The sequence below is a fragment of the Acipenser ruthenus genome, chromosome 13 (assembly GCF_902713425.1).
Source record: "Acipenser ruthenus chromosome 13, fAciRut3.2 maternal haplotype, whole genome shotgun sequence".
In the NCBI taxonomy this organism is placed as follows: Eukaryota; Metazoa; Chordata; class Actinopteri; order Acipenseriformes; family Acipenseridae; genus Acipenser; species Acipenser ruthenus.
The window spans coordinates 28,659,756-28,682,190 of record NC_081201.1 but is presented as its reverse complement, the minus strand read 5'-3'; the positions used below and the strand labels follow the sequence as shown (position 1 = coordinate 28,682,190).

The window sequence follows — 22,435 nt, the reverse complement described above, 5'->3', positions numbered from 1 at the left end:
AATCTCCTTTAACACAAGAATGCCTTTGGTGCAGATTGAGGCAACCTTACTGCTCAGCGATACATTGACGAAGTCCTTGAGGCAACAGTTTTTCTGTTCCTGCAAGCCAATCCGGAAATGTCGATTTTCCAGCAGGACAATGCAAGATTACAATTGCATGACTTCAAGAAAACAATGTTGAGGTCTTGCCATGGCCAGCTTTTTCTTCTGACCTGAGTCCAATAGAAAATCTGTGGGACCAAATTGCCAGTGTCATCCACAGGAGACAACCGCGACCAGCCAACCTTCACCAGCTGGCTGCAGCTGCACAGGAAGAGTGGCGGAACATCCCACAGCAGTCTATCTAGAGGCAGATCAGGTCTATGCGTCAACACTGTCAGGATTGTGTTAATGTTCAGGGAGGTCATACCCAGTACTAACTTTGTAATGTTTTCATCTTGACAATGTGTCGTTTCATATTGAAAACTTATCATGATTCTTTGATCTGTATTTTTGTACACAAATATTTGATTAAATCCATTAGACCTGAGTGTTGCATTTCTTTTGTGCATCAGCTGCATTTGCCTATTGTCAGTCAGTTTCAGTAACAATGGACAAGACAGCGGATCTGCTTGACTTTGACAGATGACTGATAATGGGCTCTTGGTGGGCAGGTGCTTCTATAGTCAGTTCTGCACATAAAAAACTGTCTAAAAAGGTTTTTATGGGCCATTGTGGAGATTGAATGTATAACATCCTGGCTTCCAGTTATTGAGTGTTAGGGCAAGTGTATAATATTATTGTTGATGGAGTTTGCCACTGTAATAACTGGCTGGAGAAACATATTGGTTTTATATTATATCAAACAGATATTCTCATCATACTCCATCAAATACAAACCCAATGCTGACATTTAGGTCCAAGTGCACTTTGCAACAAGTAAGACGTTGTCAGGGTTATTAATCAGGTCCCAATTAATAGGCTCTGTTAGATAAATGAGGTATGAAAACGTGACCTGAAAGTGTTTAAAACGCTGGTGGTTTCCAGGGTTCAGCTTTATTTATTTTTATTTTTTTTCCTGTCATTATGTTGATTGTTCACCCCATCAAACATTTACCCTCAGTACTGGAATGCTCCTATATGCTAAGATCAATAACACTTGTAGGTGCCATCAGAATGCAAACTATGACGTAAAATCCAACCCCACCGCACCCTGTTTTTTTCAGATGCGTGCTATAAAAACAAGAAAGCAAACAAAGACAAAAAACGACACACTTATTTATTGCTTTTAATGACAACTAAATTCTAGTTGAAAACCTCTGTACATACGTTAGGCCTATTGTTTGACATTTTCATTCAGTGTGTGTTCTATTACTGTTTATCTTTATTATTATTATTATTATTATTATTATTATTATTATTATTATTATTAGTAGTAGTAGTAGTAGTCGTAGTAGTCGTAGTTAACAAATATGTTTATCCACTTTAACATCAGTTAACAAGCTATGTAAGAGTTTCTTATTAAGCTATTGATTAGACAAAATCGGTAATCGTTTAAATCTAACCTAACTGTACTAAATTTAGCTCAACAAAAATAATAAGGTATGAATATTTTTTAAACAACACACATGTATAATGTATATCACCTACTACACAAAATCATGTTGCTTTTCTTAACTTAATTTGTTGAATACATCATCTAGTTGAGATATCGCAATACCAAGAAAGAGGATGCATCAATTATTGTCATATTTGTTTTTTGTTTCATTTTTCTGTTTCAGCTTCAGACCCTCTTCATTATTTAATATTCCTATACTCGATCGACCCTCTTTCTAAAACAAACCTATTTTCCATCCTCTTAATTGAATAACCCACAGAACTACTCACCAAAGCTCTCCAGTACATGCATGTTAATGCAATTTATAGAATATACGTGTGCACATTGAATGCACTAGGACTTTTAAGAATGTAATAGAAATACAGTTATACAGTATGCAGTATACATATTAATTATAAATGCTAATTTATGAATATAACTTATTATTTTAATATCGGTACTACTAAGTTATTTCATTCCGTATTTACAGCCTATGGTTTATATAGGCAACCTAAGGTTTACACCTAGTTATTTGTTGAGTTGTGTTCATAAGTATAGAACAAACATATTATAAACTTGCTAAATGCATAATGGATTCTAATTGTATTTTTTATCTTTAATATACACCTGCATTCCAATAATAATAAAAAAAAAATCCATGTCCTTCACTACCTAGGGATGCTTAGGAGCCTACTGATCCCTATAATGTAATACACAGTATTACATTGTTTACGTATTCATGTATTATGTTTCAGATATATCTCCGAATTACGAGGTGTAACATGATGTAGTAAATTAATCTAAATTATTATTTCGTTTGTGGTTCTGTCTCCCTTGCACAGCTATTGCAATGCTTTACCCCCCTCTCACGCTCACTGAATCAGGGAGCAGCGCTGTAATAATTTGCATTGCAGACTCACGTCTCTGAAGCGGTTCCAGTGATTGATCTTGCGGCTGTACTGGGAAATGGTGGACAGCCATTGCTCATCCTCCATGACATTCCCTGCATTTTCTGTTTCTTTCCCACTTTTCACGTCCACTTGCAGCGAGGACCCAGCTAGCACTAGCAGTGGTACCAGGACGCACCACAGATCTCTCATCCTGACCACCATTCTGTTCTGTTGCTTGAGGATGCGCTGTTTCTTCCACACTGATTTCTGTTCCTCGCGGTGAGAGATGGATGCTGGACCTACACTGAAATGTGATCTGATTGTGAGATTCTCCTCACCGAGGTGCACAGCTGAGGAGAGAGAGAGAGAGAGAGAGAGAGAGAGAGAGAGAGAGAGAGAGAGAGAGAGAGAGAGAGAGAGAGAGAGAGAGAGCACTTGCAGGCTATAAGAAAGTGGAACAATATTAAATACATAAAAAAAAAGAAAACTATTGATCACCGAGCTAAACCTTCCAATTTATAAGCAACTGTTACACACAGCAGTACATTGAATACAATCAGAACCATAATAAGAAACACCACGGTACTGCAACACACCTGTACATATTATTATAGGCACTAAGGGGCAAATATTCAAAGGTCTTGCTAATTTTCTCATTTTCTCGAAACTCTGCTTGCGTTGCGAATGTTTTGCATAATATCGCAAGTGAGTGATTAATAAATTAACATGAATTAACACACGAAATCAACCGCAGCTCTCTCTCTCTCTCTCTCTCTCTCTCTCTCTCTCTCTCTCTCTCTCTCTCTCTCTCTCTGTATATAACCATCGCAACCTTTTGCAAAATGGTGACGCATTGTTTGGGCTTGAAGAGGCATAGCCTCGGCACCTCTTCAGCTATGAAAGTTTAAAATGGCATTAAATGTTTTGCTCTCAAATGCGTTTTCTTACAATTCTCAACACAATTGTATCCGTTCTGCAAGTTCTTGTGTGCGCTAAACAGAGACAGTCCACTGCCAGGGACATTTCATTACTTTACCATTTACGTGCCATAAAGATGACACTGTTGCATTCACAGCGTTGATAGAGTTAGATATAGCTAGATATTACTACAGCGCGGACCATGGGTGAAACCAATATTTGTGTAGGGTGCGTGTATGTTTTTTTTTTTTGGATCAATGTCGGCATTCTGGAGACATCTGAATGCCACTGAAGAGAACAACTCGCAAACCCATTTTTTCCATTTTGCGCACTCAAAAGCGCAACTTTTTTTCACATAAAGGACTTGCAGAAAAAATCTCTACAACTGCCCTTGCGACACACGCAAGGCGTTTGAATATTTGGCCCTAAGTACGGGATATGTTCTGTACACACAGCTTAAAGGCTACGTTTACTAATAACAAACCATACATATACACCTGCTGCATTCCAACATATCTATTTAATGTCAGTAGACTTTAATAATGGTGTGAAGTGAAAGGCTGGTCTTTAGGTACAAGTAGCACCTTGGGAAACCTTTGAGATCAGCTGCAGATCTTACAAAGGCTGTTACATTGATTGGCTTTCCCCTTGATGGTATCCTCTCTTAATTTGCAAAGTAAGGTTAAATGTGACCTTTGCCAGGTTGTGTGCCTGTGAGAGGGGGCTTGACTGGTCAAAGATCCAATCCACTGTGGTTACTGGCAATCATTTCTACTGGACCTTAAAGATCTATGGCACTCTGATTTCTTAATCAATTCGTTCAACCTGACATATTTCTTCATCTTAACGTATGTCTACCACGTCCCTACAGGAGCCTTGCTGCATGCAGATCAATGTATTGCACTTTGATTCATTTCTTTCTTTTTCAGGAGCTGTATCCACTTCAATTGTTTCTGTTTTTGTCTGTTATGTGGGTGTTCAGATGCAGTTCAAAATAAAGAGTAAAAGCTGGAAAAGACAGGACAAATTGTTGGAAACTTGATTCTAACTGGTCCAAAACTGTCTTCCATCAAGCTCAGAACAAAAGACCAGACTTAGTCTTGTTGCTGTGCTGCATTAGGATTTCATATTAATTTTAATTAACATACTTTACACTAAATTCATTACTGCTGTCAGTCTCAGTCATTTATTGCTGTTTATTACATATTTTTTATATTTTCCGCTTTCAGCTATAAACAAGGCTGATGCTGGAATAAGCTGAATAATTAAGCAATAAATGTCACATCAATTGTTCCAGATGTGAGGATAGTTTATATATATATATGCTGGTCTAATGATATGGTACTGCAATGAATTACCAAGTGTGTATTGGTTCATATCATGTTGATACAACTGGTAAGTCAAAATACCATTGTTTGATGAGTTTGATGTTTTTTATGTTACCTCTTTGTCACATAGCCACTGTTTTTCCCTTAATAAATGGGCATAGGGATAGGAGTATTTTTTCAAAAGTTTGTTTCATTTTAAAAGGTTTGTATTATTCAGCATGTTTCTGATGCATGTGCCTTCCTGTTTACTGGTGTGATAAGATGAGTTTAAGTTTGTCATTGAGTTTGCAAATAAATGTCTCAGGGGAAAATGATGCTCTTTTCTATTACCAGACTATTCTTGAAAGTGGCAACATATCCAAATGTTAACCTATTGATTTCCTGACTCCTTCCCAGAGCAAATGTGGAGTATTCATGGTGCTGAATGGCTTATCTTTCCCCAAATTTCTCAAGTTATTATATTCAACATCAATACTCTTAGTCTACCAGGAAAGACATATTGAATTCCCATCACAATTAACTGAGTCTAACACACTTGTACATGTTATTTGTGAGCTGAAAGAGGATTTCTATTGCACATTAGGCTGGAATTGTCTTTTGTGTTTGATTGAAATGCTTTCCAGGAAGATTTAGGCTATTAACTCAAGCCACTCTCTGCTCTTAGGCTGGGATTTGTGACATCTAAATTCACAATACTGCTCTTCATTTACTTGTTTATTTCTGGTTGCTAAGCTTAAGCTTGACATCACTGTCTTCTGATTGGCAGAGCTATTCTCATCTTCTTCAGACGGCAACCGTCAAGGTCTGTAAATTATGCAGACCCTGAGCTTCAAAATAATAATTTTAAAAAATCTAAATTTGTCTCTTAGATAATGCAGTAGTGCACAGCATGAACACAATTCTCACTCACTTATAAATAATGTTTAAAAAAGAGCTTAACTTTATCTGCTTTATTCAGAAGAGAGGCTGTGTATGCCTCAGTGCTAATATACTTTTGGGACTTGCTGCATTATCCCTATAATTTTCAAAGACAAACGGCACCAGATGTGTTTAGTGGAGGATGTGTTTAATTGAACTGGTGGATTAACTGATGTCGTCTTTTATTACTTTTGTTGGTGCTTTCTAAAATAAGTATATTATATAAATAAATCATATAATCTGTAAAATAGTAATAGTCACCATGCAATCATTTATTGTGCCGTTAACAAAGAAAGTGTTATAGAAATCAATTTTATAATCTTTATCTTTTTGTGGTGTCCTGTGAAATAAAGGGTTCTCTTCACCAAGCTTGAATTCTTGAATTATTTAAAGAATGGGTTTTTAACAGTCTGATTCAATGTGCCACGATCACTACAGTCTGGAGCTGAGCAGCATTTCTACCGTAGGCTTGGAAGATCACCTATAATATACCAGAAGTGTTTTATTGGATTCGTTGACTTGCACACATCAGGATCTTCTCTTGCCACGCTTGCCACTGGGGTTGACTGAACAAGCCCTGTACGAACCGAGTGGTTTGAGGTGACAGCTGTTAGCTGGTAAACACAGACAGGAGTCCCTCTTTCAAAACTGCTATGTTGTGGTGAACCAAATAAGAAGCATTTGTTGACCAGTTGTTCATATGGCTCCCAAAACCATCAGTGGACAGCCTCCATGTAATATTATTGCCTGACGTTGTTTCAATTAGGACTCCTGTTCTCAAGACCGTTATCTGAGAACTGGCAGTATCCAGACTCATAATACAAATATGAGTGTTTGAAGTTTGGGTTGCTCAGTCTTTTCACCCTAAAATGTTGCTTCCTTCTAGCAGCATATTAATGAAGAGTGTACAGCATATTCATGCATACACAATGTCATCAAGTCTGAATATTACTGTACTGCATTTAAGTATAATTTAATAGTTTATTGGCCTTCCCATTAGTTCCTCCTCCTCACCTCATCTCCATTCAGCAATTCTCCACCTGGGGGCGGTACTGCATTCCTTCTCTGTAGTTGGTCGAATATCAACAGAGGCTCAGAGTGGAGAGAGATAGGGGGGAACCTTTTTCATTAGTATGCATATCAAATTGAATCAGTAGTTTAATACATTTGTGTTTGGTTATACAGTGGAGTTGTCTTAATGGTGTGTTTTATTTTAAGGAGGAAGTTTACTCTAACATGTCCTCACATATTTTATGAGATGCAAAACACATTTCGCTATTGGGAGCAATTATGTATTATTTACAATAGCACAATTTTAGCATGCAAATTGGAGTCACCCATTTCAGACTTTGATACATACTTTATGTATATCATTTAATTAATAACTCACTTTTTATTACACAAGAAGATGTCCATTTACTAGCAATAAACATGGCTGGCCTTTTTGGGGCCTCACCTAAGCTTTTGGAGCTTAAAGAGACCTGCTGTGATTAAGACTCATTATGTCTTAAATGCTGCTGCAAGGATGGTGACCAGAACTTAACTGTCTGAAAATATAACAGCAATTCTTGCTTTTCGTACTGCCTGCTTGCACTGACTTCAAGACCCTACTATTGACTTACACACCTCAAATGACTTATACCCTTTACACCAGTGCATACAATCTTCTGACCTACAGAAGGTCTCACAATGAACTGCTGAGTCCAGGGTGATAGCTTTGGTACACCAATTCTCTTTTCTGGATTTAAAATGAAATGCCTTGATTAAGACACAGTATGACAGAAGCTAAAATTGGAAAGCCTTATTAGAAGTGTGTCAGGCCTGCTCTTACTGGTGGAAGAAAATGTTTCCCAGTCAGTGGTAGAAGCAGACTCCAACAGATTACTATATACTCAAAGCCATTAATGTCAAATGACTGTGAGTGACAGGCCCGGTAGGGATAATTACATGCTAACCTGAAGATATGATATGCTATTTCAGTACATTTCCTGAGATGCTTGGTTTATCTGTAAGGCCAGGCAAATTCAGTATGTAAATGCCTTTCAGAAGCTTTGCTCAGGAATGTTCAGCATGCATTACAATCAAGTTTGCTTGGAAGCAGGGTTCCCATTTACTCTGACTTTAATGACTTACTAAAAATACTAAGCTAGGTGGACAAAGAAACCTTATTTCCATTGATAAAATGCCCAGTATGATTGTAATATTAAATGTGTGAAGAGGCTGTTGCTATGTGCCTGAAGTAATACAAGCTGCAACAATTATTCATTAGTCTCATTCTTTTACAAAGTGTATTATAATTATAACAGAATATTACCGGTAATAATACAGAGCTTGAAGAAATCATGTGTAACCTACAGCTACAGGATGAAGCAGATGTATGTCTGCTTGACTCAAATAAAGGTTCAAATGGGATAGGACATTTGTACAGTGCACAGAAGGAAGCTGTGCTGTTTTAGGATAAAATGATACATGATTGTCTTTTACAGAGATACTTGGAGAATAAGTTTAGGGTTTGAACACGTAATGGTTAGATTATGTCTTTTAAAATATAATGTGAAGGTGGATATTTTTCAATAAGGAAATGAAAAATTGCAAACATTAAAGTAGGTAAACCAATATTAATAGCAGGAACTGTAATTTGTCAACCATCATTTAAAAACATCTTGCTATGCCACCTAAATACTGTCAATCCCTGTCTGTCATACTTTGTAAAATACATTAGAGAGTTGTGGAGGTAATTATTTTTTTTAATAAACTGTAACATCATCTTTTTCTTTATTGTCTGTTGGCTGTATTGTATACATATGTTGCTAATGCAAACAGCAAACCTTTCTCCATTTACAAAGGAATAGATAAAACAAATCATTGTTTTGGTCTGATGAACATGGCAGCATGGATAGAGGCCTGAATAATCAATTTATTAAGCGGTTTCAAATGCATTATTTTAGGTAGTTTTTATGTAGCAGCACCCTCTGTTGGAAGCTATTGGCACTGCAAACACATCGGAAAGGTCACAGATGCACTCTGGCTAGTTATACAATACTTTTTCGAGATGAGAAAAGCTGTCTACTATTAAGATAATTAAATTGTATTTTTAGCCATCCTGGGCGCATTACATTTTGAATGGCAACTGCACATCATCAGTAAGCATACAATAGCAGGACAGAAATGACCTTTAGACTTTTACTCGTGCTACACAATTAAATGAGAGGAAAGTACTCTTGTTACATTGTATGGTTGAAATGATTGAACCCGTAGGCTGTTTGAGGCTGTCAGGGACTATTTACTGAGCTCAGTATCAAAAGAGATAAAGAAGTTGATGGCTCATGTTTTGAAAAATGAAACACATTCTGGAAAACCTGGGACATGGTCTCGGTGGTATATTTCATCATTATTATAGCTGACAAAGGTGTGTGAGTTTTATGAGGTGAGGAAACATTTACACTTACATATCAATTCAATTAATTTCCATATACAGTAAAAACTCATTTTTAGCTAACAGGTGTATTTAATGGCTTAAGAAAGGGTGACTGATAAGCTGGGGTCCAAAGAGAGCATTGGCCTTTGCTGTCCGGTGGAGACTTGCCAGATTGGACCTCATCTCCAGGGTTCTGTGTTGGGTAATATTTGTTGCTTCAGTTTGGTGGGTGAAAGGAGTCGACTGGTTTAACAGCAGAGAGTGGAGGCTTCTTTCATTTTTTCTTAATTGAGCACTTTTGAGTGTTTAATGGATGGCATGGAGGTTGCCCATTAATTTCAGTCCCTGTCATTAGTATGTAGGATGCAGAAAGTAGACAATTTAACTGGTTTGGGGCCCTACATTTGTTAAACCTCTTCACTTGAATTACAAGACAGGGATCTAACAAATTGATGTTGCTTTACCTGCATTTATACAGCTCAACTAAACACGGAACTAGGTATTTTGCCTTCAGTTTAATATGTGTACAATTGTTCCCATGTTAATTTGCCAGCTACATAAAGACCACCTACCTGTCCCATGAGTTGTGATTATAAGCAGATGATAATCAGTTTGTCTGTGGTACAGCTGAAATTCCAATAACAGGTTCTCATAGGTTTAGTATCCCCAGTGTATGAGAGGCAATTGCTCATTCACAAGCAGCATTTTCAATTGTACAGGTCCAGTTTCAGTTGGATACTTAACAGTACACATGTACTACAGAGAAAAAAAGAAGGAGAGGAAAAGATGGAGACAATAAATTGCTTTATATACTATATATTATTTCTTGCCACAAGATTTAATTCCACTTCAATTGAGGGAAAAGAAAATCAATATTAATAGTAAACAAGCCAATTGCATCGTATTGCAAATTTTATTTTACAGAATGACTTTCAAAGCAAGCTAAATGTTTGTAGAAAATGACTAGAGTGATTGTGGTTGTCAAGAATGAATACTGAGGTGCCAAGTAGACTTTGGGGTTGATTTTATCAACCTAGGTGCCCGTATAAACAATAGCTGCAAGTTATTAGAGCATTTTACAGCTTTGGGGAACCATCCTGCATTGCGTCAGTATAATTGAAAGGGTTGTCCTGATGATATTTTTCCCCATCTTAATTGGGGTCTGTATCACTCCTCACTGCAGTAAAATACCAGTATTTTTTTTTTTTTTTGTTATGCTTGAATGCAATGATGCAATGCATGATGAATGGTTAATCTCCAAAGAAAGAACATTTAAAAGGCAGAACACATCCTGACCTTTAAAAGTAATTAACAGCACAATGATTTTTGGCAGGGCATTTCATGAAGGTTTATATCATTGAGGGCTTGTAGATCTTTCACAGCCGGGAGATTTTTAAAGTTCAAGTATTTTAAATAAACCATTTCACCTACGTAAAAGCCTTCAATTATTATATTTGAATAGATGGTGAGATCTGAATGATTGAGTTCCATTTGACTTTCCAAAATTTATCTCACTAGAATAAATTAACTTTTCTTAAACAATTTCATACTGATATGGCATGAATTTGTATAAAAAACAACTTCTTTTAAAATGCAGTTCGTAATACAGAATCATGTATTCTGGTATCTAAAGATAACTAGCTGACAGATACATGGAATTATAACTTCTAATTAAATTTGCTTCTCACGTATTTTGTATTTTAGAAAATGATGAATCCACATAAAGACAAGCTTTAGAAAGGCTCCCTATTCCTCCCTCTACTACAAACTACAGATGTTTTGCAAGGAACAGTTTCAATAATGAAACTCTATGGATTTCTCAGCTGATTTCCACCCCAAAGGAATTTGAGGTGGTGATCATTGAGGAATGATAATCATAAGTTAATAAAGTCACATTGAATCAGTACTATCCTGGCTGCCCGTGTTGACCCTACAGTCAATATCCCTATTGACAGTGTTACAGAAACATATGTCCTATTTGTAATGTACCAAGTTTGCATGCATCCAGTCAATTCATTGTTAAATAATTTGTATGCGAGTCGATTTTTGCAGTACTAAAACAAATGGTTTGCTTCTTTACATACAACACGACTGAAAAGGATTGCCCATTTTAAGCAGTGTATGCAGGCACTGCTGTCTCTTGGAAGGAAACTAGCTGGTTCTATTGCTAGTATCAGCAGTTATGCTAAATGAAACCAAACTGCCACTGAAGCAAAGACTCATGCTGGCAACAGAAATGGCATCTGATTAAACCACTGCAGTGTCCAGTTAATTTTCTGATTCCATAAATCTTGAATTTTTTATTTTTATAATGCCCAAGTTGAAAAAACAACGGTATGTTAATAAGATTGATGTTTGATTTTAATGCATTGCTATTTAGTGGCATGTTGTTATACATAAATACCTTCTTAAAGTTGTGGTGAGTTTATCACAGACTAAACTATATACATACTGTGGGCTCTACTGAATTGATCTAAAGAGCAGCAGTTCTGAATACTGCTGTCCTTTAACTATGTTCTTTATTGCATATGAATGAAACACATAAGCTGCAATGCTTAGTACTGTATACTCATTTTGTGAGGATTTATTCAGAATGGCTGCATTCCTGTTTTTGTTATTGCTTGCATGTTTCTTTTTGCTCTAGCCTGTTGAAGGCAATGAATGAGCCCTACAACATTTTCACAAACAGAAAACTCATAAAGGCAAATTATAAATAACATCAATTTAAAGGGATAGTTGAGTACATCACAACCTCTAGGGCTAATGTTGCGAACAGTGATATGGTTTAGACTAGTCTAATACAGCTGTTCGCTCATATCATTATTCGCAACCTGTTAATAGATCGCTCTCGTGTTTATTACAAAACTCAAAAGTTGATTAGTTAACAGGGACTCCATAAAGAGGAACCCCGTGGCTCACGCAGTAATTCACAAGTCTAAACAGCCACATTTGACACCTCCCCTCCCCTAGGGCAGGGTTTGGCCACCACTGCTTTATTCAAACATCAACACCTATCTAATAAGCACCTGACAATTTAAAGCTGTAAATCAGTCCTGAATCAAAGCATTAAATGTACTGTGACTGACTTAGACCCTGTTCACAATACTGTGGTATCCCAGGGCCGTCGCATATTTAGGTCTGCAACAGAACAAAAAGGCCTAAAAATGTGGCGAATTACCTTTTTTTGTTTGTTTGTTTTTTGTTTAATGGAACGATAGCCTGCACTCAGAATGGAAGAGCTACTGGGATATACAATCCTTGTTTTGTAGCAGATGGTTCTTATTAATATATATATATATATATATATATATATATATATATATATATATATATATATATGCAGCACAGTAGCAATTGTATGGTATATATTAAACAAAAAAAAACATAGATTGACTATTTTGACTTAATGTTATGGTGTGTAACGGGGTGACGGTCCGAGCTTACCCCCACCCACAATCACATTATTCTCTTAAGAACACGGAGGTATTTAAAACGCAGGAAACAGCAACTTGCTAGTGTTCACAGGTATAGATATTTTTGTCATGGATACTTCACTCAGATTGCAAATGACTAACAGGTTATACATACAATGACTGACATTCACAAGACAAACACGACTGACCACCTAATACGACTGCTCCCTCCAAAGAAAGATACGGCTTTAAAGAATAATTAATTATTCAATAACCGGTTACACCTGGAATCATTTTATACAAAAATAAACTATTATTTAACATTCATTCAATTTACAATAAACAGTCATATAAGTTACATTACACATGTTTCTTCTCAGTTATAGTATTTGTTTAACCTGCATGAATACCGTCTTTGTTTACAAACACATTCGTTAAACTGTTGTATTGTTTACTCTTTATTATTATCATTTTCATTAATATTCTCTAGTCCCTAACCATTACAAGTAAAGACTGAACATCAGCATTACCCCTTCTCTTGGAAGATTACCAAACATATGGCTATAACAAAACCATTGTTCCACATGTACTAGCTACGGCATTCAGTAAGGGAAGTGCCCTAATCTGTAATACAGCAATGCACCGTCATATAACAAATACACTTTGCTTAACAACATACACGATACATAATAAAGCACTGCTCTATCACCAGCAGAATAACATTAATAATAATAATCACAATAACAGGCACTGAAATATTTGTAGGGAAATAAATTTGACAAATTATTATTATTATTATTTTTTTTAATCAAAAATACTTTATATGTATAAAAGAAAATAATGTTAATACAATCGTGTAAACATTAGATACAAGCAAGCAAAGACGCACAGGTCACAGCATGCCCTAATGTATACCTTTGTATCATAACACAGACGTCAGTGGAGTCAAATAAAAAAATTGACTGACGATTCAAACAAAAACATTGCATTAAATACTATGAATATATTAGCATTTCCACCCCATTTCTTATACTCTCTTCCAATCAGTATGGATCCACCCTGCTATCACACACTTTCAACACACCTCCTGGTAAGGGGGGAAACTCGCCCAAATCTATCACATTTTATAGTACGTCACATTTAAGCATTTTACAGACTATCTTAACCTAATCTGTTAGAAACTGTTTCAAACTAGTCCTTTGTTTGTGGTGTTCTGTTTTCACACTGTGTCTCCACTCCTCCACACATCTTGATTAGACACCTGCTAACTTTGGCTCTCCGCCCAGTCGCTAAGATATGAGAGACTGCAAATGTCTTGCTTAGCTAGTTACATGTGCTTTAAGCTGTATCAAAATATGAAAATAAAACTTTAACATAGAAGTAAAGAAACTTATAATCAAATACATAATAAATACTTTATGCAGAATGTCATCTCCTACATATTACAATGTCAAATTTTAAGCAAGTTACAAGTGTACCAGTGCCATTAATCAATGAAATAAAAAACTTTTTTTTTACTTCAAATATTACAAATAGTTCCCTGTCGTAAAAAAAAAACAAACAAACATGTTAGTTCCACTAAGATTTAGTCTTCGTCATCTGGATGAAATAGAACTGCAGCATTCTCCAGGCCGATTGTCGTGCGACGCTGGCGTTGAGCACAGAAAACAATTCCAAGTTTGCTGTTCGTTTACGTTTCCTTTCATTCAATTTATGTTTAGCCCTTCCCATGTGTTCTGCAAAGGTCTGCCTGCGAGTGTAATCTACAGCCTTGCTGCATGAAGAACAAAACAGCACATTACCATCAGCGTGAAATTGGTCCTTGCCAAACTCGTTGATCCGATCTTTAGGGGTGATTGTTATTGTTTTCGGCATCAGTTTGAACAGCTCTGGATACTGACTTAAGTCTCATTCAACACTGAACTTGAATGCCGTTTTATTAGACAGGAATGTTTACTTAAATTTAAAGCAAAGCTGCCCATGTTAATGTTTATATGTGGTACTTGTACTGATTTGGTTATCAAATAAACAAAAAAGCTTGCATATTTTTTGGCCTGCCCCAAATGTAAAACAAAAAAATTTCCAACATCATAGAAAAACACCATGACCAGAGCAGATTCCAAAACTGCCAACATCTTTTTTATTGTTCTTTGGGGTCCCCTTAAGACATCTAGACTAGTGGCTTGCTTTCATCACAAAATTTCCACGGGACTTTATTTCATGGACCATGCTCCCTGACTAATTTCACTTTGTTATGTGTAAATCAGATAGCACTGTATTGGGGATAAGAATGAATACTCATTTATTTAAGCACTGTATTTGTGCAATGACTATCAGGAGGGATTTTCAGCTCTGCACATGGCCCATACAGAACAGATTTTCAGAACTGTGTAAGATGTCACCACGAGATGCATTTTAATGCAGATTTATTTTTCAATTCAGTGACACTTTACATTTATATTCAGGAAATGCAAAGTTTTTCTAAAGTTCCAATGTGGTGCTTTAAATGATGCCACAGATGTAGAAATAACTGACAAAGAGAGCCTCAATACCTGTTACCAATCCCAGTGTGAGCCTACCTAATGAGAGTGCCAGCGGAGGGGCTGGGGTTCTGCGCATTCGGAATCACTCTGCAGGCTTTGGATCACATTGATAGCAGCTTTTTAGTTACTTTTTTACTACTGCCTGTGCTGTGTAATATTGTAGTTTTGTTTTGATAAACAGAATGCACTTTTAACATTTCATATAATTAAACCCTTCAAATGAGTGGAGGATGACTGATGAATATGACATTGTCAAGCAGGTTAAAAATAAATAAAGTTTATCTTTACAATATATATGCTACCTAGCTGTTTACAACATGTAATATGCTATGCCTGTTAGAAAATATATAGTATCCAATAAAACGTCTTCAGAACAACAGTGCCCCAGTAAACACATTGCATTATCTTCTGAGACAATTAGATTTTTGTCTTATAATAGAACATGTTTTCCTAGAGAATTTTTTTTTTATAAACATTGGAAACCAAGGGATTAATGGGTAAACAATAATAAAAATTAAAAAAAAAAATACTGAAATGGGCTAGCTATTAAGCCTCTGAAATGCGTAGAATAAGGGAATATACAGCCTGACGGCAAAAATGTGAAGAATAAGCAGTAAGCAGAGGTATCCATGTATTTTATTCATATGGATTTCGGAAAAGAGAAGGAAGAATACAGATCATAAAAGTTGGATTAAGTTTTTGTATTATTATTTATGTCTAGTTGACAGTTCTCACGAAGGCTTCCCATGACTATCGTCCCTCAGCTTTTGGTATCGGAGCAGGGTGGTACGGAGAAATCCAAGCGCACCCCAGGCAGAACCTTCATACTTTCAATAGATCAAACAACCAATTCACAGGCTTGTGTAATCCATTATCACTTTTTAATGGGCCTGAGATTGGCTCTGTGATCAATAAACTGTGTGTAATTAATGTGGGTATATCTTCATTTCATACGGAACTTGTTTTAAGGTACCCCTTGTTTTATGGGTGTTTAAAGTTACGAATGACAAAATAATATTTTACCTTGCACTAGGACGCAAAACAAAAACTGAATTTATTAATCCTGAGAAAATATTTGTTTTATAATGTACCAAGGCACTGGTATACAATTTGTAGAATACAAACCATATCATAAAATGCAGTTATTATTAGAACTGTAACTTCTCTTCATATACAGGATTTTTTGCAATGATAAAAAGATTAAAGCATTATAACCAAATATTCTATATTTCATGGCTGAGAAAGAATTTGGTTGGCCTGACGATGACTGGAAAAGACTGCATGCCTAATATAATCTTCGATTGTTCTTGTACAAAGTTTTCATTACATTAACTTTTCAGGCTATACCCAGACATAACAAGGCACAACAGGGGATACGGCTATCTGCCTAAGAAACCATTTCAATTTCAAATCAACCACTTTTTTTTATTTTTCAGTTGTATCTTGCTGGAAATCTCAAAGCACAAAGGGTTTATAATACACATGTTATTAGAGAAAGCCAATCCCTCTGGGTAATTATCCTTGTTTGTGCGCCATGCAGCAAATCCAACGGTAGAGCTGATTTACCATCTTATTCCTGCTCTCATCACATCATGTTATTCCAGTTTTATTTCTATCTATAATCATTTTAAGAGATTCTCTCCAGTGACATCTGGTGGAAGAAGGGCATTTCCTCAAAAAGAAACACCCAGCTGTTAATAATTAAAATCTCTATCTGGTATAAAAACACCAATACAATAAAATGCATTTACATATTGAATTTACCTAGCCTTACAGATGAACCAAACATTTCAGGTGCATGACTAATTATCAGATAACGGACGCATCTAGATATAACCCAGCTTACAATGGAAATTCTTGAGCTTCATTTCAGTCATATAAAGAAATTGTAGTTAACAAGCATTTTTTAATCTAGATTGCTTCTCTTCCCCATGTTTCCGTACCCTTGATTTGCTTGTAAAAGCCATGAATAACAATATGTGTAAGTATTCTTCATGAAAATGTGATGAGTCCTGATGAGGTGTAGTAACCAGAGCTATCTGTTGAAAACCTCTCGGACACCTGAACTGTATTCAGATCCAGATTTCAGAAATGATACTTCCCGGACATCTGCAATAAAAAAAAAATATATATATATTAGCAATGCATTTAATTATTCTGTGTCTAACAAGAGCAGAAACTGAATTTATTTTACAGTACTCACATTAAAGAGGCATGTTTTTCTCAGCAACATATCAATTTAGATAAACAGAAAGTTGATGTTCCATAATTCCATAATTCATAAGGCTAAAGTATTATTGTGCCTATTTATGCACCACTGTAGGTATAATATTGCCTAGGAAAGTAACAGATCATTGGTATACAGATAGCTAGAAACAGATGGGAAACTATTTTAAATTTCCACAGCAGATGTAATTGCTCAGCTCTGACCTTCATTAGATTTCGAGCATCAAATGATTCCCAGTCCTTTAGACTTTGCCCCCCTGAATCTCTCTTGTCCTTAGCTGAAAGAAGAAATCAGATTTAGTGACATGCCATATCTCTCAGAGAAATGGTTCAATCAAATTTGGGAAAGTGGATACCAACATTTAGGGACATGCAAAGTAGAATAAAACATTTTGAAAACTAGCTTAGGCATATGTACAACTATGGCCAAAAGTTTTGCATCACCCTATAGAATTAACAAATTTTGCTTCATAAAGTCAAATGAAACCTGCTAAATAATGTTATGTTAACATTTTGAATTACATACCGCTTTTTAGTTTTCCATATACTTAATGAAAAGACAATTAATAAAGATATAATTTTGTAGTTTCTTTGATTACAAGATGTTAAATAAAATACCTAAATTATGTCCATATAGGTTGTTTTTTTTGATGATGATGTCTCAGTCCTAAAATGCTAGGTGATGCAAAACTTTTGGCCATAGCTGTAGAAACATACTGGTAAAATAAAGTGTAAGTACTGTGGAAAATTGCAGTACTCTCCTGAATTCAAATTAATACAACAAGTGAGCTTGCAATCATCTCTCACAAGAATGACACATAATATAATATTGCATAAAAAAGTGTACTCTTCAACGCAAGACAGTTCTCTGATTAGTTGAATTGTTAAGTGAATTTCAGTTTTTGAGACTGGCTTTGATCTATATACAGAGCGCCAGCCATTTCAATTTCTTTACCCAACAATATCAAAGCCACTGCAAGCTCGATATGCTCCTACTGTGAATACCTCAGACACCATTGTGATGGATTCTGAAGGAATACATTCTAATGCAACATAAAAGTACCTGAGGGGTCCTTTCTGAAGACTGTGTTCATGACTGTGGCGTGAAGTTTCACTCTGTCCCACTCCTTAGTCATCAAGCCTGAACTTACAAAGTTCTTCACCAGCTGGTCTGCAATGAGCTGTAATCTACAGAGTATAAATACAACACTTAACAGACAGTTAGGGAAATTCAGAAATCACAGAAAAAAAACACACCCTGGAATTTGTAGGTAATGCAGGGATGGAAATAAGACCAATTCAAAGTTTTGACTCAAACTTGATCAGCCCCGGTGTATAGGTAACAAGCTCAGGTGTGTCTGATTAAACTCATAGTAAAACCAAGAATGGATCAAATTGCTATGGAATAGGGGTTGTATTTCCATCCCTGTAATGACTAGTAATATTAATCCATAACGATCATACAAAAAACTGAACTTAAATGATAACTACCAAATGACAAAAGTAGCCCAAAACAGTTGGCTGGTATACAGTCAACATGCATTTATAATTATGTGCAACAGACAGGTTGCCTAAAAAGAAGGTCTTTCCACTTGTCTGGATTTGAAATGTTTGTAGTTCTGCTCATAGAAAATTGGCTACATCATTACATAAACCAACAAAATACCTACTTGTCAGATCCATCCTCTGGGTGCACTTTGGCATACAGCATATCTACAATAGCAGGGTCATCATTCATGTACTCAATGCCCACTATCTCCAGTGGAAGAGGCTTCTGGTAATGTCCCTGAAAATAAATAAACATGCATGTTAGCAACAGCCTTCACCTTCACATTCACCTTCTCCATCTCCATAATCAATGCTTTTGATGGAATGGAAAGCCTTATGTAAAGTTGCAATTGGTTTTGCACTCCCGCAGCGTTACAGAGGACTAATGGCAGGGCATAGATGAAAGTTAATAATTTTAAGCCTAAATATTTACAAAGCACACACATACTTCAGATAGAGTGATGAAAGATATAGTTGAATGATAACAAACAGATCTCTGCAAATATGTGCAAGGTGTGTGCATGCATGCAAGTGTGTACATTTGTATTTGTAGATGGGGTAGGGGTATTCAAGGACTGCTTTGCAAAGTATGTAAAATACAACTACAAACAATAGATGACAAAACGGTATACCCCACCATTGTATGCTTTGTGTGTAACCACAGAAAAGACAAATAAATAAATCAGTTACACCTGCTTAGGCAAGTCAGACCTTTTGCAATTATACACAACAAATGTAGGTGTGTCAGAAAGTATAAGGCACTAACTGCTGCAGTGAAATCAACACAGCTAACAGAGCACAATCCCTTCGTCAACACCACCACCGCCAAACAAAATGATTGCTACTCACTTGATGAAGGAATTCACATGCTTTTGTCACTTCCTTTTCATTCAGCAGGGACTGAGTACCAATAATCAGATGTAGCTTGGTTGGATTCTGGAAAATGCTGCCGTCTACACCATCGTCCTTTAAAAGCAGGGATTTGTTAAAAATATTTACCCTTATACCGTGAATAAAGTTTTTTAAGGGGGGAACGAAACAAAACATCTGAAGTACATTGAATAGACACTAAGCGAAGGGGCAGCGCTTCTCAACCACAACCCCCCAAACAAACTTTACTGTTTGTCTTTCCAAAAAAAATTGTTTTACTTTCATTCTACAATATTTCACCTTAAAATCATGCTTTTCCATTCAGTTTTAAGACTTATGATGATATAATTTAGAGATCCTCCAGAAGAAAAAAAAAAGGTTATTTTGTATCATGAAGCTTTAAGATCACAAATGGTCAACAATTCAGATTATGTCCATTACTAAATTGTCAACTGAAGATGTAAAACTGTGTAATTTGTTGACTTCAGGTGAATAGAAGTGTAGAATTGGTTACTACTGAACTAATTCATGCTCTTGTTTATCAGATGTGTGAACGGCATACTGATCTGTGTAACTGTTTTAATTTGTAGATGTTTTCTTTGAATGATGATGTGCTATGTATTACTATGATTGACCAGGTCTCCTTTGTAAAACAGATCAGATCAGAATCAGAAATGTGACTTACTGGATAAATAAGGAGTGAATAAATAATAAGCAAAACATCTAATGTACCTGGGAACAGTTTTCAGCACCTCCTCTTTAAACTGCATGTATCACTCCTGGATCTCTGGCTCGTTTAGAGCAAAGGACAGGAAGTGAGTGAAGGGCAGCTTCCTGTGGAACCTTCCGTCAGGACCTCAATGCAGGAACAGGCAGAGATCACTGAGGCTCGCTGCTGACCGTTGATAACAGATAACAGATAGCAAGAGAAAATACAGATAATCAAGACTTGGTATCGGCCATTGGAATACAGTACATATTATTTCAGTGTCCTAGGACGTAAACAAATACCTGACGTGGTACATACTACATACAGTACAGAATCGTGCACCAGTATTCCACAACTGTATTTATTTTTAATCCCTCTTTATTTTGTACACACATCGCAGTACCTTTACTAAACAATGGCTACATTTTTCCTTCACATTTTACATAACTTAGCGATGGTGTGGGAGGAAATAGACTTGTATGACAGAAATGTAGCTACAAAGTGCTAAACTATTAAGAAAGGTTGTCATTTGCATGTTAATTTAGGAGCAATCCACAGACAAAAGATGTAAGCATATTAATTAAATAGTACAGAATAATCAATATAAACCAAAAATCTTTCCTCACACTAATAAAAAAGGACTGGTAGCATTATTGTTAATATGTAGCTGTGCTCTTTAAAACAGCACGTCAAACTCTCGATGCAGTTTGAATCCTCCAGGATTACCTATCTGCCCCTCCACTCCTTGTTTTGGGATGTTGATAGAAGTCTGTGTTTCAGCCTCCAATATTTTTCTAGTGTCATCTTTCTTCCCTATGATATATCTAATAAAATAGGATTAATTTAGATTCTGTGTTTTTTTCTATACATTCTCTTTTAAAATATTTCCAAGCTACTATTAATTATGTAATACACAATAACTTTAAGTTCAGCACTAAAACAGAATATATTCTGTATAACATTTAGAAGACTTTTTCCACGGAATGCAAATGTCCTGTACTACCACACAGACCCACATTTTTGTAATGACAAAATGGCAACTTTTCAAGATAGGTAAAGTTAAGTTTATGTAGTTTGTATTATAGACAAAGAGAAGGAGATGTGATACCTTTTATTGGACTAACTTAACAATAATTACGCCCAGTCTCAATTTGAGTAAGATAAAGAGCAGGAGCTGCTAAAGGATAGAGTGTGTGGCCAGGGGTCCCCTCTGACTCACAAGGTGAGAACCCCCCCCCCCCCCAACCCCCGCCAACCCCCGCCATCCTCGGCGGAGGCGCGGATGGCAGCGGCCATAGAGGTCGGGGAAGTGAGCCTCACTTACTGACCAGAGGAGATTCCTTCAATTTCAGTATCTCCCATATGATATTTATAATGCACATTTTTTATTGTCTACGTGCAGTACCTTACACTTTTATCTATTAAATGTCATTTGCATGTGTCTGCCCAGTACTGAATGCTGTCTAGATCATTTTGAATAACCTTTGCTGCTGCAACAGTGTTTGCCACTCCTCCTATTTTTGTGTTGTCTGCAAATTTAACAAGTTTGCTTACTATAGCAGAATCTAAATCATTAATATAGATTAGGAATAGCAGAGGACCTAATACTGATCCCTGTGGTACACCACCTGTTACCTCGCTCCATTCTGAGGTTTCTCCTCTAATCAGTACTTTCTGTTTTCTACATGTTAACCACTCCCTAATCCATGTGCATGCATTTCCTTGAATCCCTACTGCGTTCAGTTTGAGGATTAATCTTTTATGAGGGACTTTGTCAAAAGCTTTCTGGAAATCTAAATAAACCATGTCAATGCTTTGCAATTATCCATTGTTGATGTTGCATCCTCAAAAGAATCAAGCAGGTTAGTTAGACACCAGGATACTGTTACCATATAGGTAATTTTCCATTTTGGATCTTATTATACTTTCCATAAGTTTACATATAATAGAAGTCAGGCTTATTGGTCTGTAGTTACCTGGTTCGGTTTTGTCTCCGTTTTTGTGGATCGGTATTACGTTTGCAATTCTCCAGTCTGTCGGTACAAACCCTGTGTCAAGAGACTGTTGCATGATCTTGG

The 22,435-nt window shown here is 36.2% G+C and overlaps 1 protein-coding gene and 1 pseudogene across 1 annotated transcript in view; both read right to left on the bottom strand.

The window, feature by feature from the left end:
• LOC117418409 (testican-2-like) overlaps positions 1 to 2,826 on the bottom strand; it is a 43,403-nt gene extending 40,577 nt beyond the window's left edge. The window contains exon 1 of the mRNA XM_058985017.1: positions 2,497 to 2,826. Within this exon, the coding sequence (XP_058841000.1) occupies positions 2,497 to 2,688 (192 nt within the window). The 5' untranslated portion in view covers positions 2,689 to 2,826. The remainder of the gene's footprint in view (positions 1 to 2,496) is intronic.
• A 12,675-nt stretch (positions 2,827 to 15,501) lies between these two features.
• Positions 15,502 to 20,673, bottom strand: LOC117417864 (activating signal cointegrator 1 complex subunit 1-like; annotated as a pseudogene).
• Positions 20,674 to 22,435: the final 1,762 nt, after the last annotated feature.